Source organism: Pteropus alecto, unplaced genomic scaffold (genome assembly GCF_000325575.1).
Source record: "Pteropus alecto unplaced genomic scaffold, ASM32557v1 scaffold45, whole genome shotgun sequence".
NCBI classification, from domain to species: domain Eukaryota; kingdom Metazoa; phylum Chordata; class Mammalia; order Chiroptera; family Pteropodidae; genus Pteropus; species Pteropus alecto.
The window spans coordinates 19024913-19040166 of record NW_006442491.1 but is presented as its reverse complement, the minus strand read 5'-3'; the positions used below and the strand labels follow the sequence as shown (position 1 = coordinate 19040166).

General features: G+C 47.9%; 1 protein-coding gene across 2 annotated transcripts; it reads left to right on the top strand.

Annotated features, from left to right (window-relative positions):
• Positions 1-6183: 6183 nt before the first annotated feature.
• Positions 6184-14690, top strand: LOC102889270 (dual specificity protein phosphatase 15). Of its 2 annotated transcripts, none has more exons than XM_025040049.1 (7): positions 6184-6195; positions 7278-7311; positions 8887-8969; positions 11015-11064; positions 12042-12116; positions 13372-13543; positions 14418-14690. In XM_025040049.1, the coding sequence occupies exons 1-7, from the start codon at positions 6184-6186 to the stop codon at positions 14688-14690; spliced, it is 699 nt and encodes a 232-aa protein (XP_024895817.1). The 2 variants fall into 2 exon arrangements, with proteins under 2 accessions (XP_024895817.1, XP_006921766.1); XM_006921704.1 differs by lacking the exon at positions 6184-6195 and adding an exon at positions 6467-6487.
• The last annotated feature ends 564 nt before the right edge of the window (positions 14691-15254 follow it).

Sequence of the window (15254 nt, the reverse complement as noted above, 5' to 3'; positions counted from 1 at the left end):
GAGTCTGAAAAGTTACTAGCTTTTGGTAAATGCAATGGTTCTAAGTTTCCTTACTCTTCCCTCACTAAGTCACCTGGTCAGTCGATGAGTTGGTAACACAGCCAGTCACTTCTGTTTTCTCCTAGTCACATTCTAATTATTAGGCACCAACTCTATGCCAGGACTCACCTCGATGCCTGCCTACAGTAGCCACCTGAGCGGTCCACTAGTTACCACTCTTGCCCTATCTATTCCAGTTTATTCTCTTTACTGCAGCCAAAGAGCTCTTTAAAACACAAATCTGATCTTGTCTCTTCCTTGACTATAACCTGAAGTGGCAACTTATTTGCCATTGCACCCTGTACTGGCTCCCTGTCCTTCCCCGCCTCACTTCCGCACTACCGCAGGATCTGTGTACCAACCATAACCAATTAGAAACTTTTTTTTTAAATTTTTTGTTGTTTTATAGCAACAAAAATATAAGTTATGTAGGAATATGTCTACCAAAACGTATGCAAGACATTTCATTAAATGACAAATTCTTATGAAACATCTACTCTCTGTCATGTCCCATTCTGAACTCTGAGGATATACAGCAATGAACAAAACCAACAAGCATCTGCCTCTGTGTTTATATTTTCGTAGATAAAATTGCAAAACACTGAAGGGCATTAAAGTAGTCCTGAATAAATTGAACGATATACCATATACGTGGATGGGAAGACTCATAAAGATGTGTATTTTCCCAAATCCAGTCAGGATTTTTGAGATCCCTTGTCAAACCAAAACAACAAAGTGTATATGTTGGGGCAGGAGATATTTCTCTGCCTATCAAGCCCCAGTATGATGCAAGGAGAGGCAAATATCAATGGAATAAAATGGGAATCCTAGAAACTGTGTGTGTGTGTGTGTGTGTGCGTGCGTGTGTGTGTGTTGATGTACAATAGAGGCGGCATCATAGATCAGTGCGGAAAAGATGGAAGACTCAGTAAATGACACCAAGAAACTGACTTTCCATAGGAGTGAAAAATAGATGCCTAATTCAAATTAATTAAAGAATAAATATGGCTAACAAACATTTCAGACTATTAGAAATATATGTGCATACATATAATATTTTTATGCTCTCAGGGTGGGGAACGAGTTAGATAAGCAATAATAAAGCACAACTCATAAAGAAGAAAAACTGATCTGTGACTCTCTCAAAATTTAAACTGCCATATAACAGAATAAATTGTAAATTAGATTAAAAAACAAGCTACAGACTAGGAGGAAATATTTGTAACATATAGAACAAAGGACTAATACTCAAGGAATTTCTACAGACAATTAAGAAAAAGACTCCCCCCCAACTTACAAAAGAAAAGAAAAATGGGCAAAAGATATGCATAAGGAACATTCGGCAGAAGAAACTTGAATAGCCAATAAGCAAATTGAGATATATAAATCAAAACAATTATAACATATGATTTTAAATCCAGCTAGATAAAAATAAAAACATCTCAATGCCAAGTGTGAGCAAGTTGGAAAACGAGAATCTTTATGTGCTGCTGGCACACTCACACTTTGGAAGGCAATTTGGCAATATCTTGTAAAGCTGAAAATGCACACACCTTACAATTTGCCTATTGCACTACTGCACATATAGGCTCTCCTAATACAGCTCTACATCCCATGGACTACCTATCATTTTGCTACTAATGTGCAAGGTGACAACCTTTCCTAAAGAAATACTCACATATGTGCATAGGTTATATGTATAAGGATGTTCTTTGCAACATTCTTTATAATAGTGGAAAATATTAAAACTATCTAAATGTCCATTAGTGGGGTTATGGATGAATAAGATGGGGGTGTATTTTAATAACAAAGTACTAGAGTGATAAATAATTCAGATTTATATCAATAAAGAAATATCCCCAAAACCTATTATTGAGTGAATCGAAGAAAATTGTAAGATGATAAATATTCTTAAAAATTACAATTTGTGTTAATTATAAGCACACAAAAGTATATTCTATATGTTTATGGGTATATAGGTATTAAAATTTCAAAAATATAGACTGACAAGCGGCACGCAAAATTCACGATCGTGGTTGCCTCTGGGGAGAGAGTGAAGGGAGAGGAGAGAGAAAAGCGAACTTCAACTACTTCAAGTTTATTTGGAATGCTTTGTTTTATTTAAACAACGCAGTTGAAGTAAATAGGTCAAAGTATTCTTATCTGGATTGTTTTTTTTTTTTTCCAAATAAAAAATGTCCACATGCTATAGTAATGAAAGAAAATCAGTACTATGATAGAGGAAATGTAGGATGCTTTGGAAATGCCTAACAGTGGGGTCTAACCAACTCTAGTTGGGGTCAGCAAAGACTTCCAAGAGGAAATGGGAGTTACCCTGGCACAGGGGATGGGAAGAGCATTCCAGGCAGAGGGAATAGCATGTGCATCAGAAGTAAGAGAGTGTGAAGCGTGTTTGAGGAAGTGAATGCAGATCACTGACCAGGAAAGGGTGGAGAAGAGAGGAGAGATCAGGCTGCCAAATCTGTATGTTTTTGTTTGTTTTGGTTTTTTTTTTACAAATATGGAAACAGAGCCCTAGTGAAGGGAATAGAACTCAGGCCTCCTAACTCCCTGTCAATTGCTCCATAATAATAATAATGATGTGCCAGTCTCTCTACAAGGTACTTTAAATATGTCCTTTCGTTTAATCTCATTACAGACCTAATAGTGATTTTTTTCCTCCCCACTTTACAGATGATGAAACCAAGGCCTATGGAAATTAAAAAATTTGTTCAAGGTCACAATGGCAGAAGCCAGATCCCACAAGGCCTTGTGTGCCATGCTAAGTAAGCTAGACTTTTTCCTAAGGACATTAGTAAGTGTATTAGGTTCCTATTGCTGCTGTCATTGCCACAAACGGAGTGACTTCAAGCAATACAAATATTAGCTTACAGTTCTTGAGGTCAGAAATCTAAAGTGGGTCTCACTAGGTTAAAATTAGGATGTCAGCAGGGCTAGTTCCTCTGGAGGCTCTAAGAGAATCTGTTTCCTTGCTTTCTCACCTGCATTCCTTGGCTCACGGCCCCCTTCCATCTTCAAAGCCAGCAATTGTGCCACTCTGACCTCTGCTTCTGTCATCACATTCTCTCTGTCTTTATTCTTCTGACTCCCTCTTTCATTTATAAGCGCTCTTGTAATTACATTGGGCCTGCCCCCAACATCCAGGATAATCTTTCCATTTCATGGTCAGCTGATTAGCAACTTTAATTCCAACCCTAGTTCCCCCTTCCCATTTAACATAACATATTCACAATTTCCAGGAATTAGAGCATGGGCATCTTTGGGGGAACCATTATTTTGCCTACAACAATGAACCGCTAAAGGATTTTAAGCAAGGAAATGACAAGGTGAGACCTGCATTTTAGTATCTTTTTATTATTTGTTTTATGAAACAATTCACTTCATGACTTATTTAAGGCAAACTGGCTTTGCAACAACTAACACTTTCAAAGGCTGAACACTTCATAGATATTAAATGTGTTAAATCTAATAACTATATCTGCTGTTTTTTCCAGGTCTTTTAATCTGATAGAGTTCTTTCATTACCTGTGATTTCATTATTTTGCCAACAATCAAGTAGTAGTTCAAAGGGCTGTTATAATTCCCCCTTTAAGGATAAGGAAAAAGACCCAGGGGCATTTGGTCACTTGCCCACGTTCACAGAGCTGCTAAGGACAGGGCCATGATGAGGGACTAGTCTTTAGGCCCATTAATCAGCATTTCTTTATGTCATCCATTGGGTGGGACATTCTGGGAAATGCAAGTCAGACATCAGCCCATCTTTGGTGCAATTTTTCATCTATAACCTGGTGCCCAATAAACATTTGTTGAATGTATGAATAACCCTGCTTTCACTTCTGTGGCACAGACAGTGATTTTCAAGGCAGGAAAACCAGGAATTGTGCTAGAACTCATTTCTTTCCCCCCATATCCAATCAATCTGCAAATCCTGTCAGCTGCACTGCAAAAATATGAATACGTGCTGAGTTTGTCCCCTTCTTTCCAGCTTCTCAGCTCCCACTTTGTACCAGGGCTCATTTCCTGTCTGAGCTGCCACAGTAACCTAACTGGCCTCCCTGCTTTTCCTCACTAATCAACACTCCATCTAGGGGCCAAAGTGATGGACTTAAGATGTACATCAGATAACAACATGGCTTTCCCAGTTAAATTTTCCCACTGACTTTGCATCATGCAGAAGAGAAAACACTAAACCTCCAATCATGGCCATACATGGTCCTGCACCCTCAGTCTCCACTCTCCTCTTCGGTCTCACTCTTACCACCTCCCTATGGCTCCCTCCCCTCCAGTCCCACTGACTCTTCCCAAAGGCCAAGCTTTTCCATCACAGAGCCTTTGCCCACGTCGTCCTTTCTGCTAAAAACCTCTCCACTCTTTAAATAGCTCAGTCCTTCCATATCAGGTCTCGGCTTAAATGTCACTTATTTAGAGAGATTCTACCTGTCTCACATTTGTTTCCTTCACGAAAAATTATGACCATTTGTAAATGCTTTATTTGTCTACTTGCTTATTTGCCTTTCTTCCTAGACCTGAGATGACCGATATGTAGTTACTAGCCAGATATAGCTATGAAGCATTTGACATGTGGCTAGTCTTAATTGAGATGTTCTTTAATGTAAAATACACACTGAATTTTAAAGACTTAATATAATAAAAAGGATGTAAAATATGTCATTAATAATTTTAAAATATTTACTACATGTTGAAATAATATTTTTAATATACCAGATTAAATAACACATTATTAACAACCTGTTTCTACATTTTGAATGTGGCTACTAGAAAATTTTAAATTACACATGTGGCTTACATTATATTTCTATTGTACAGTGCTGGTCTAGACTCTTAGACAATGAAGGTAGGAACCATCTCTGCTTTATCCACCTCCATGTCTCCAGAACCTACCATGTAGTAGGTGCTCAGTATTTGTCGAATAATTTGGTTTTCATGAAAACACTGGGCACAGACAGAGCCAAGACAGGCAGCCTCATGTACACTGTGAATTCGAGGAATTAAGAAACTCAAAAGAGTTTTATTTTTCTCTAGTCGCTGCGTTTCACATGTGTTCTGTCAACCCTCTGACCGGCTCTGTACTGGCATTCCTCCCACAGTCACCTACTACTGTCAATGGGAGGCCAGGGGAGTGATGGCTGGATGATCAAAGCTGGTTCAGCTGCTTCTATTTCAGTCCCATCAGAGATATCTTGTCTCAATTATTTTGGTCCTAGTAGCAGAAAGGACTCACCTCAACACACTGGATATACAGACAGAGTAGGTGTGACTCCAAGGGCCACCCACCAGGTCAGAGGTGAAAAGGACCTGGAAACTTGGTCTACAGACTGACCTTCCAGGACTCTTGCTCCAACTACATCCCGTTGTAGTCTCCTTTACTCTAAGGGGCTCAGGCCACTGCAACTCTCTCCTCTCCTCACATTTACCTCTGACTTCTTGAGGGCCCTGAAGGCAGGTATGCCTGGTCCCAGCAGAGTTGACCCAAATGGCACCATCCACATAGAAGCCAAAGTGGATGAGAGGAGGGGACGAAAGAATGGTTTGATGGATGGATGGATGGATGGACAGACGGTTGGACAGACGGACCAGTATGGATGGATGGATGGATGGATGGTTGGATGGACAGACGGTTGGACAGACGGACCAGTGAATGGATGGCCTGGAGGATGGGAAGACGGATGGTTATGAGTTGGAGAAGAGGATGGTTGGTTAGTAGGATGCCCATGGGGAGCAGGGCAGGAGAGGGGATTACAAAAAGAAGAAATTACCCACTTTACTTGACTCAAACGAAATCTGAATATCAGAGGACCCATAGCGGACAAAGTCCAGCCCCCATTACATTTCTGCTAGAAAACCAAGGCGGAACGAGTTGGGGGCCTTGCCCCAGCACCCTCAGGAAAGTCCAAGCAGAGTCGGAACTAGGATCTGAGTCTCTAAGCCCCCGACCCCGCCGGCGCCTGACAGTGCCAGTGTGGGGGGAGCGCCCCCGCCCCCACCTCCGGAGGTAGCGGCCCCACGCGGCCCCAACAAGCTGCCGTTGTCCCGCGGGCCCTGGGCCTGGCACACTGGGGCTTTGTCCAGCCCCCGGCCGCGACCCACGGGAGGGGCCCCCACATGACCGAGGGGGTAGGAGGAGCCTGCGGCAGCGGTGGTGAAGGCTGCAGCGGCGGCGGCGGCGGCTCCACCATCATTACCCTCCTTGGCTGGGCATCAGCGGGTAGTGGCGGCGGCGGCGGCGGCGGCGGCCGCTGGGCAGGGCTGGGCGGGGCCGCGGACGCCAAGCCCCCTGTTCCCTGCCGGGCTGCAGGCGCCGGGCCTGGGCCATCAGGGCAGCTGTGACCCGAGCGCTCTCCTGGCGGCGAGCTGGGGGTGCACCTGGACCCCAGCCCCAGGGATCATGGGGAATGGCATGACCAAGGTAGGGTGGGGGCGAATCGCGCAGCCCGCACCTGCCGGTCCCCAGTCCCGGCCGCGGCCCCCAGTCTCTGACCTTCTGGCTCTCTCTGAATCTGTCTCTATATCTGTTTCCCTGTGACTCTCAGATTGTATCTCTCTGTGTGTCTCTCTGGAGCGGTATCTCTCTCTGATTCCATATCTCTGTGTCTCTGTTCATGTCTCCCTCTCTCTCAGGTCTCTGTCTCCCTGAGTCTGTCTCTACCTCTTTCTGTGACTCTGTATTTCTTGCTATCTTTTTGTGGTTTCCTGTAACTCCCAGACTCTGTCTTTCTCTGAGTCCCTTTCTCTGTCTCTGTGTGTCTGCCTCCCTTGTCTCTGACACCTTGGACTCTCTGGAGCTGCTTCTTCATCCTTCTCCTCCTCTACCTCTGCATGATCCTGTCCCTGCTTTCCCACTCCCTCCTCCACAGAGCTCTCCACTTCCCACCCTGGCAAGTCTACCTCTTCCCTTGCCCCCTCCTCTGTGCTCTTAACATCTCCCCCCCGCCCACCCCCAACCCATCCCCCTCTTTGTATCCCTTCCTCCTCTTTCCTCTCACCCCTGCTGAAGCCAGCCTCCCTTGGTGCTACCTCCTGCCCTCCCCAGCCCTCTCACACAGAGTCCAGGCTCCTGAGAGGGTAGAGAGTGCTCCTCGAGTCCTGAGGTCCAGACACCCTCTGTGGACAGAGAAGTGCTATGGGCCCCAGCTGTTGGGGTGGGAAGGGCATGCTCCCCTACCCACCTTCCCCAACCCTGCCTGTCTCTCCCATAGGTACTTCCTGGACTCTACCTCGGAAACTTCATTGGTGAGCACTGCCCACTCTGTCCCAAGGCCATGGCACTCTGCCTGTCAGAGGCCTGTGTCCACAATTCATGCTCTGACCCACGCACCGTAGAGGAGCCCAAGCTTCGGGTTGGGGGCAGGGAAGAGATGCCAGGCTGGGGGCGTGGGGGTAGAGCTCACAAGGACTAAAGGGCATATGGGTGGATAGTGTTCCCAGTGCAAAGGGCTCAGAACGCTGGATGCTGGGCAAGTCTGCACCTGCTCTGAGCCTCAGCCTCTCCCTCAGCACAAGGCCCACCACCTCTAAGGGCTCTTCTAGCTCTGAGGTTCTGGGTTGAGGTCTGTTTGGAGGTGTTGCTTCTAGCTGGGAAGCTGGGGACCCTTCCTCCCACAATCTCCTCCTCAAAGGAGAAGTTCTGGAGATTGGACTCTACCTCGGAAACTTCATTGGTGAGCACTACCCACACTGTCCCAAGGCAATGGCACTCTGCCTGTCTCAGACCATAAGACAAGCCGGTCTGGGGCTTGGGGGACCCAAGGTAGGAGGAGTTACTTCTATCTGTGGAGCCAGAGAGGAAGGGACATCTGAACTGGGGCAGGGCCTTCTCTATCCACCCTGTCTCCCACTGGCTTAGGTGCTTCACTTTCATAAACCCTTATCCCTTCCTCCCTGGAGCTACCTCAGCAGCTCACTCCACATTGATTTCAGAGTATTTGGTCAGGTAAGGTCTGAATCCCCATGAAGGCAGAGGCCATGGAGTTGACCACCTACCTCCATGCACAGCCAAGGCTTACATAGTAAGCACTCAATAAATGTGTTGAATAAAGACGTGGACATATGGAGGAAAAGGGGATATGTGTTATTTACTCTGATTATAATAGGTTTTTATACACTGGAAATCCAGCCCCTAGAGATGACCACTGATAGCAGTGTACGACATACCCCTGGGTCATTTTTCATATCTCTTTGTAGGTATAGATATAACAGTTAAAACAAAAATGTAAACCTATTCTGCATGCTGTTCTGTAACCCGTGTTTCCCCCTTAATAATATACTGTGGACATCCTTGCACATCGGCCCATAGGAATCTTTTTAGTGGCTGCATAGTATTCAAGTATGAATATACCATTTTTTATCCAGCTCCCTTTTGATGGACATTCAGCCTGTATCCATTTTTAACTGTTTCTGATGTGTTTACTGTTATAAGCAGCTCTGCAGAGACTATTGCCCTCTATGCTTGGCCTTTGTGTAAGCGAACCCTTGTCTAGACACTATTCCTAGAAGTAGAATTGCTGGGTCAAGGATATGCCAGGGAAGGGTGTTTGAGATGGAAAGAACAGCATGGACAAGGTGGAGGAGATGCTGAGCAGTTACTTGCAGGTGCCCCAGAGACAAAACTGTGGCCTAGGGGTGTGGCAGGACCTGTCATGCTGGGAACAGGAGGTGGTGGAGGAGTGGGAGCTGGTGGAGGGTCAGCCAAGGTGGAGAGGGTGGGTTGAGGAAGAGAGCTGGGCAGGGAGCCCCTGCCTTACTTGGGCCATCAAGTACATATGAGTCACACCTGCCAGACTGGCTCAAGCTTCTTGTTTCTTTCAGATGCCAAAGACCCGGATCAGCTGGGCCGGAATAAGATCACACACATCATCTCCATTCATGAGTCACCCCAGCCTCTGCTGCAGGTACTACTTACTCCTATCCCAGGGCTGCAAAAAGATGAGGAGGGGGCTTCAGACCCCCCACAGCACCCATTTATCACGTAACCACCTATGTGCCAGGTCCTGTACTGACTTCCTGGCTTACGCTAACTCATTTGGTTAAAAGCTGGCCTGTATTACATTAGCTTCTCTATTTGATCTTTATTTGGTAACTGAGGCCCTGAGAGGTCATTTGCCTAAACTTACACGTCCAGGGAGCTGAGGAGCTGAAATTTGAACACAGGCCATCTGGCCCCAGACACCTCACAGCGAACTATAAGAAGGCCCCGCCTGGGCTTCCCATTGTCTAACTGAATAGATGACTCCAAATAGATGATTCTGGGCTCTATGTCTTGCTGTGTGACCTAGGGCTGTGACTTCACCTGTCTGGGCCTTTGATCCCTCAGTCCTATCTGCCACCAGGGAGCTGTTGTGAGGAGGCAAAGGGGCTGTGGGATGGGGAAGATGCCTTGCACACTGTAAAGCATGGCCCCCACTGGAATTGTTGGTGCTGGTACTATCGAGTCCTGGAAAAGAGCCAGTGTGGATATTATGACCCAGAGGAGGAAAAGAGGCAAGCAGGAAATCCAGACCACGTGTGCTAAAGTCAGGAGGCCAGGAGGCCAGAGTTCACATCACCACTTATTCTCTGTAAACTTGGGCAAAGGACTTCTCACCTCTCTGAGTCTCAGTTGCCTGATCTGTAAAGGGAATTTGGTAACAATACCGACCTCACTGAGTTCTTAAGAGCCACAAAATAGGTGTTTAACAAATTACAGATGATATAATAACAAAGTTAATCATAAACAGGATCTCTTCTTCCTTATTCATTAGAGGCCGTTACCCACTGAAAGGAAAGAACTGGGGGTGGAAAAGGGCACTGGGGATCTGAGATCCTGACCAGGGTCTATCACAGATTTGCTATGTGACCTTGGTTAGGATCCTTCCCCTCTCTGGCCTTAGTTTCCCCCATGTGTCTGATTTGATGATCTCTAAGAGCAACCTCCAATAATCTGTGATTCTCAGTGTCATTCTAAGGAGAAATTTCGAGGTCGACGGAGTCTGATTTTGCTTTGTAGTACAGGCTTGTTTTGGAGTAATCGAAGTATGCAGTCACTAGGTTGCGTGGGGAAGGTTGTCAAGTCATGAATACATTTACTAAGGAAATGACTGCTTGCAAAATGAACCCTGCTCCAACAGCCCTCCCCTCTTCTCACAAGCATCTCTCTCGCCCCATCCATCAGTGAATTTACTAGTAGGGTTTGATAATGCCGTGCAAATCCAGTGCCAAATGTGTCGCAGAATGAAATTGCAATCTTGCAAAAGATGCAGGATTGCATGACCTCAGGGAAAGTGAGTTAGAGAAAGGCTGGACTCTCGCATGAAGCCATTAACAACTGAGGATCTGGCAGGGGGTCCCTTAGCCACTGGCCAGTATGGCCCAGACTCCTGAAAAGAGCCATTTGAATATCAAACAATTAAGAGAGGTCCTTGAGGAAAGTGATGAGGTTCTTGGAACATGGGCAAAAATCATCTTTATGATCTTCTGTGAAGGTGACACATGAAGTGAAGGATGTCAGAGCAAGTGTTTTGGAAAACTACTGACAAGTCATTCCTTGATTATTTTAATAATTAGCACAAAGTTTTATAACCACAACTCATGAACTATAAACTTATTTTCATAATTTTTGTTTCTTTTCAAGAAAATAAAAATCTCATTTGCCCTTCTTACTGCATAATTTTATAATCATCATTTGGAGGGGAGTCACTTCAAGTGGCCCTTTCCCAGCAGTTAAAAGAAAGGTCCTTGAATCTTTTTTATCAAGTCCTCAGAAGGTTCTAGAATTACAGACAGTCAGAGCTTGGAGGCCCTCAGAGTTGCTATCTACCCTCTTTAACAGAGTAGACAACAGTGGCCTAGAGAGGGGCAGAAACCGCCCTGGGGTCACAATGTGCTTGAGCAGCCAAGGCTGGAGTAAAGAGGTGCAGGCAGGGGCCCTCCACTGCCTGTGTGTGTTTTGTACTTGCAGGACATAACCTACCTTCGCATCCCAGTGGCCGACACCCCTGAGGTACACATGTAAGTCCCCTGGGATTCACTGATAGATGGACAGACAGCTGCATCTTGTGGTGGTGGGAAGGAGATGGGAGGTGGTCTGGGGAAGGACAGAGAGGACTCAGGCCAAAAAGCTGTCCTGGGACCCCAGCATAGGTGGTCTTCCAGGCTCATGTTTGACTCTTTCTCAGCCACTCCCTTGCCTATGCCCCTAACCAAGACCTTTAACCTCCCAGAGCTGAGTCTCTTCAGGTGTAAGAGGGAGAAGGTACCCTGTCTCACAGGATCAGCTGCACCAGCGGATTTGAAAAGATCAGGCTCATTCTATTCCTGACCTTGGAGTTATGACATCTGGGTTCCAGCCAGGCTTTGCCATTTACTTGCTGTATGATCCTGGGCAAATCACTTCCCCTCTGTGAGAGGGAAAATGGGGACATTATCAGCATCTAGGAGACTTTCCGAGATCAGATGGCGTGGGCTGAGGGTCTAGGACAGGGCTTGGAGTGTATTGGGGGCTCAGAATGAGGGATTTTTGTTCGTCTTAGCAGCAGTGCCTCCTTCATGGGAGGGACCCAGATAAGACACTTCTGCTCCTTGGGGATCTTGCTGCCAATCCCATTGCTGACCATCATTGCCCCCAGGTGCTCTGATTGCAGACCCCAGAGGAAGGGAGAATCCTGTGTTTCCTCCCACCCATTTCCTTGAAAGGTCAAGATAAACCCCCCGTGAAAATAGGATCCACAGGACGCACTGGGAGGTGCTCCTGCCTCTGTGATGGGATCTGCCATGACTGGCCTCTCTCACCACCTGAAACACCACCATTACTGTTTCTCACCCCTTCCCCTCATGTGATAGTATTGGCTCCTACTCACTGCACTTGCTAGCTGAACTGAGGACCCCCAGGCTCTTTGTCTCTTGCCATCCCATAAATGGGGAGGGTGACAACTCCTAGGAGACATGCCCCTCCCCAGTGCTCTCTACCCTATTGTTTTCTTCTCTAGCAAGAAGCACTTCAAAGAATGTATCAACTTCATCCACTGTTGCCGCCTAAATGGGGGGAACTGCCTAGTTCACTGGTGAGTTAAGAGGGGAGTGGGAGGAAGTAAGTGGCTGTCCTTCATCCCGAACACACACTCATCCTATAGGGAAGGAGGAACCTGCGACAGATCTTGCCCAGCAGTCACTATGCCTGACAATCCACCATTCATCTGATAGAGGCCGATAGGGGGCTCAAATCAGGGCTCTGTCCTTTACCAGCTGTGTGGCCGTGGCCAAATAGCTATTGCTCCCTGAAACTCCCTGAAACTCAGTTTCCTTATCTGTAAAATGGGGGAAAGAATGCTGACATGGACAGAGGTCACATAGGTAGCCAAACATCCTCCAATAGTTCTGGCTTCGGCCGTGGCCAAATAGCTATTGCTCCCTGAAACTCAGTTTCCTTACCTGTAAGATGGGGAAAAGAATGCTGACATGGACAGAGGTCACACAGGTAGCCAAACATCCTCCAATAGTTCTAGCTCCCTCTCCTCCCCTCCAGGCCTTTGAGGCAATAGTGCAGAGCAGTGGGGAATCCTGGGCTGGGAGACAGGACCCCCCAGTCTTTCCAGGCACCCCTGGCCTAGTTGATGTCATTCATTCCATAACTTCTTGCTGAGCACCTACCCCATTCCGGAGTCTTAGCTGTAGGAATAACTCCCGCCAGCCTGTCTCTCACTCTCTTACCCTCCTTCCCACACTCCAGCTGCACTGGCCAGCTCCCTGTTCTTCAAATCCACCAGACTCCCACCTCATGGTCTTCCTACAAACTAAGCTGCCTAGAACATTCTTTATTAATCCTTACGCCTCTTTCAGGACTCGGCTTGATATCACTTCCTTGGGAACACCTTTAATCCTCCTTATCCCCACCTACTAGGTTAATATCTCTTCCTATACCATCTCCTAGCCCCTGGACTCATCTTCAGAGTAATTATCACCATCTGTAATTGTTTCCCTGGTTAGTGTCTGTCTCCCCCAACCATACTTTAAGCCCCAGGATAGCAGAGACCATGTCCGTTTTACTCCCCACTATATCCTCAGTATCTGAAAAATAACAAATGATGGGGAAGTGTTTGTTTCACTCAGGACTTTAATGTAGGAGAATGCCTGGGGGATTCTCCAAGCAGAGGGAACAGAATGAGCAAAGGCCTGGATGTGGGAAGACAGGTCCTGGCAGGTTTCTTGTGGTTGGTGCTCAGAAGGCAAGGGTGGGGGAGAGCTGAAGTGAGGATGGGGTTCTGGGGGGCACAGAGGAGATTGGGTCTTACTTAAAGCTTGGGGGTGGGGGTGTCCCAGCTTTGCAGGCATCTCTCGTAGCACCACTATCGTGACGGCATATGTGATGACTGTGACTGGGCTAGGCTGGAGGGACGTGCTTGAAGCCATCAAGTCCACCCGGCCTATTGCCAACCCCAACCCGGGTTTTAGGCAGCAGCTTGAAGAGTTTGGCTGGGGCAGCTCTCGGAAGGTAAGGACTGGGGTAGGGGCTGAGGTAGGGTGGGACACTCTTCTTCTCATTTGAGTTGAGCAATGATTGGAAAGATTTTAGCCTGTGCTTCAGACCTGGCAGATTTTTCTCAGATCTCAAACCCATGGCCCTTTGCTAATATAGCCCCTCGGTGTATTTTGTTTGGATAGCCAGTTGTTTTCTTTCTCTTTTTAATTTAAAAAGGAAAATGCCTTTGGGCCAGACTATGGACCCTTCAGTTTGATCAGGTCCCAGAACTGCCTGCTCCACTTGTCCGGAACCTGAAGGCATTTGAACATTTGGCCCCTTTGGGGAGAAATGCCCATCTCCTACTTCACTTCTGGGTCCTTGATGAGGCCAAAGCAGTTCCTTCTCTTATGCACACTGGGTAGATGGCATATGGAGATGTCAGGAACTGAGGCCTCTCTGGGAACAAAAGATGAGAAACAGAGACAGAGCAGCAAGTTCAGGAAGGTTTCATCAGGTGGCGGGCTGGTACTCAGACACTTATCTGACACTTATCTGCAAGGCTGCTTTAGGAAAGAAGCAGGCAAAGAAGAGGCCCAGGGTGAGTGGAGTTGCTGTGCAGGAAGAAGGGTTAATGTGGTCCCCACTGTGCAAGCAGGGGAGTCACTTTAGCAGGTCTGAAAAATGGAGTGTCAAAAGGGAAGAGGGTTTAGGGAGCGGGAAGGGACTCATGGGAGGGCCTCAGTGAAGGGGATAGAAACTAAGGGAGTCTAAGAGGATGCTCAGGAAGGGGAGGGGCTTAGCGAGGTGTGGAAAGCTCTCAGAAGGGCGGAAGCTATGAAGATTGGGGACGGGACCCGGCCAGTGGCCTGATACCAAGCCCTACACTCCTACATCCCCACCCCAGCTTCGCCGGCAGCTGGAGGAGCGCTTCGGTGAAAGCCCATTCCGGGACGAGGAGGAGGTGCGGGCGCTGTTGCCCCTGTGCAAGCGCTGCCGGCAGGGTTCCGCGTCCTCCGCCGCCTCCCCCGCGTCGCAGTCCTCAGCCTCCGAGGGAGCCCTGCAGCGCCTGGTGCCGCGGACGCCCCGGGAAGTCCACGGGCCGCTGCCGCTGCTGGCGCGGGTTAAGCAGACTTTCTCTTGCCTCCCGCGGTGTCTGTCCCGCAAAGGCGGCAAGTGAGGATCCCGCCTCTCTCCCCCCCTGCTCCTCTCCACCCCCCTCCCCGACTGGCCTCCTGCGGGGGCTGTCTGGGCCTCCCACCGCCTCCAGGACCGGCCCAGAGCCTGTGAGAGCCTCCACGGCAGCCTGATCCCTGCTTCTGCCCTCTATGCCCACCCTGCTTATCTGTGTCTGCAGTAGTGTGACCCCTGTCTGTTCGTCTCTGTGTCTGGGCCGGCCTGCTGCAGCCACCTGGTGCCTTAGTCCTTCGGCTGGGGGTGAGGGCACCTGGGCCTCGCCTCTTAATGGCTTTGGGAGTGGGAGTGGGTGGGTGGTGGGTGAGGGTTGGATGAGCCTGGAGGATATTAAAGAGACACAGAAGCTGCCAGTCTGAGTGCCTCCCAGTCACTGAACAAAAGTGAGACAGCAGGACTCCGCCAAGGGACAGGAGCCTGCAGGAAACTGGGATAGAAGGGGCTCTGCCTCCCCTAGGGCCTGCCACCGCTGGTGTACTGCAGTCTTCAGGGCTGAATTCCGAGACTACTTCTCTGACTCCCCCGTTTCCCCTTACACACACACACACTC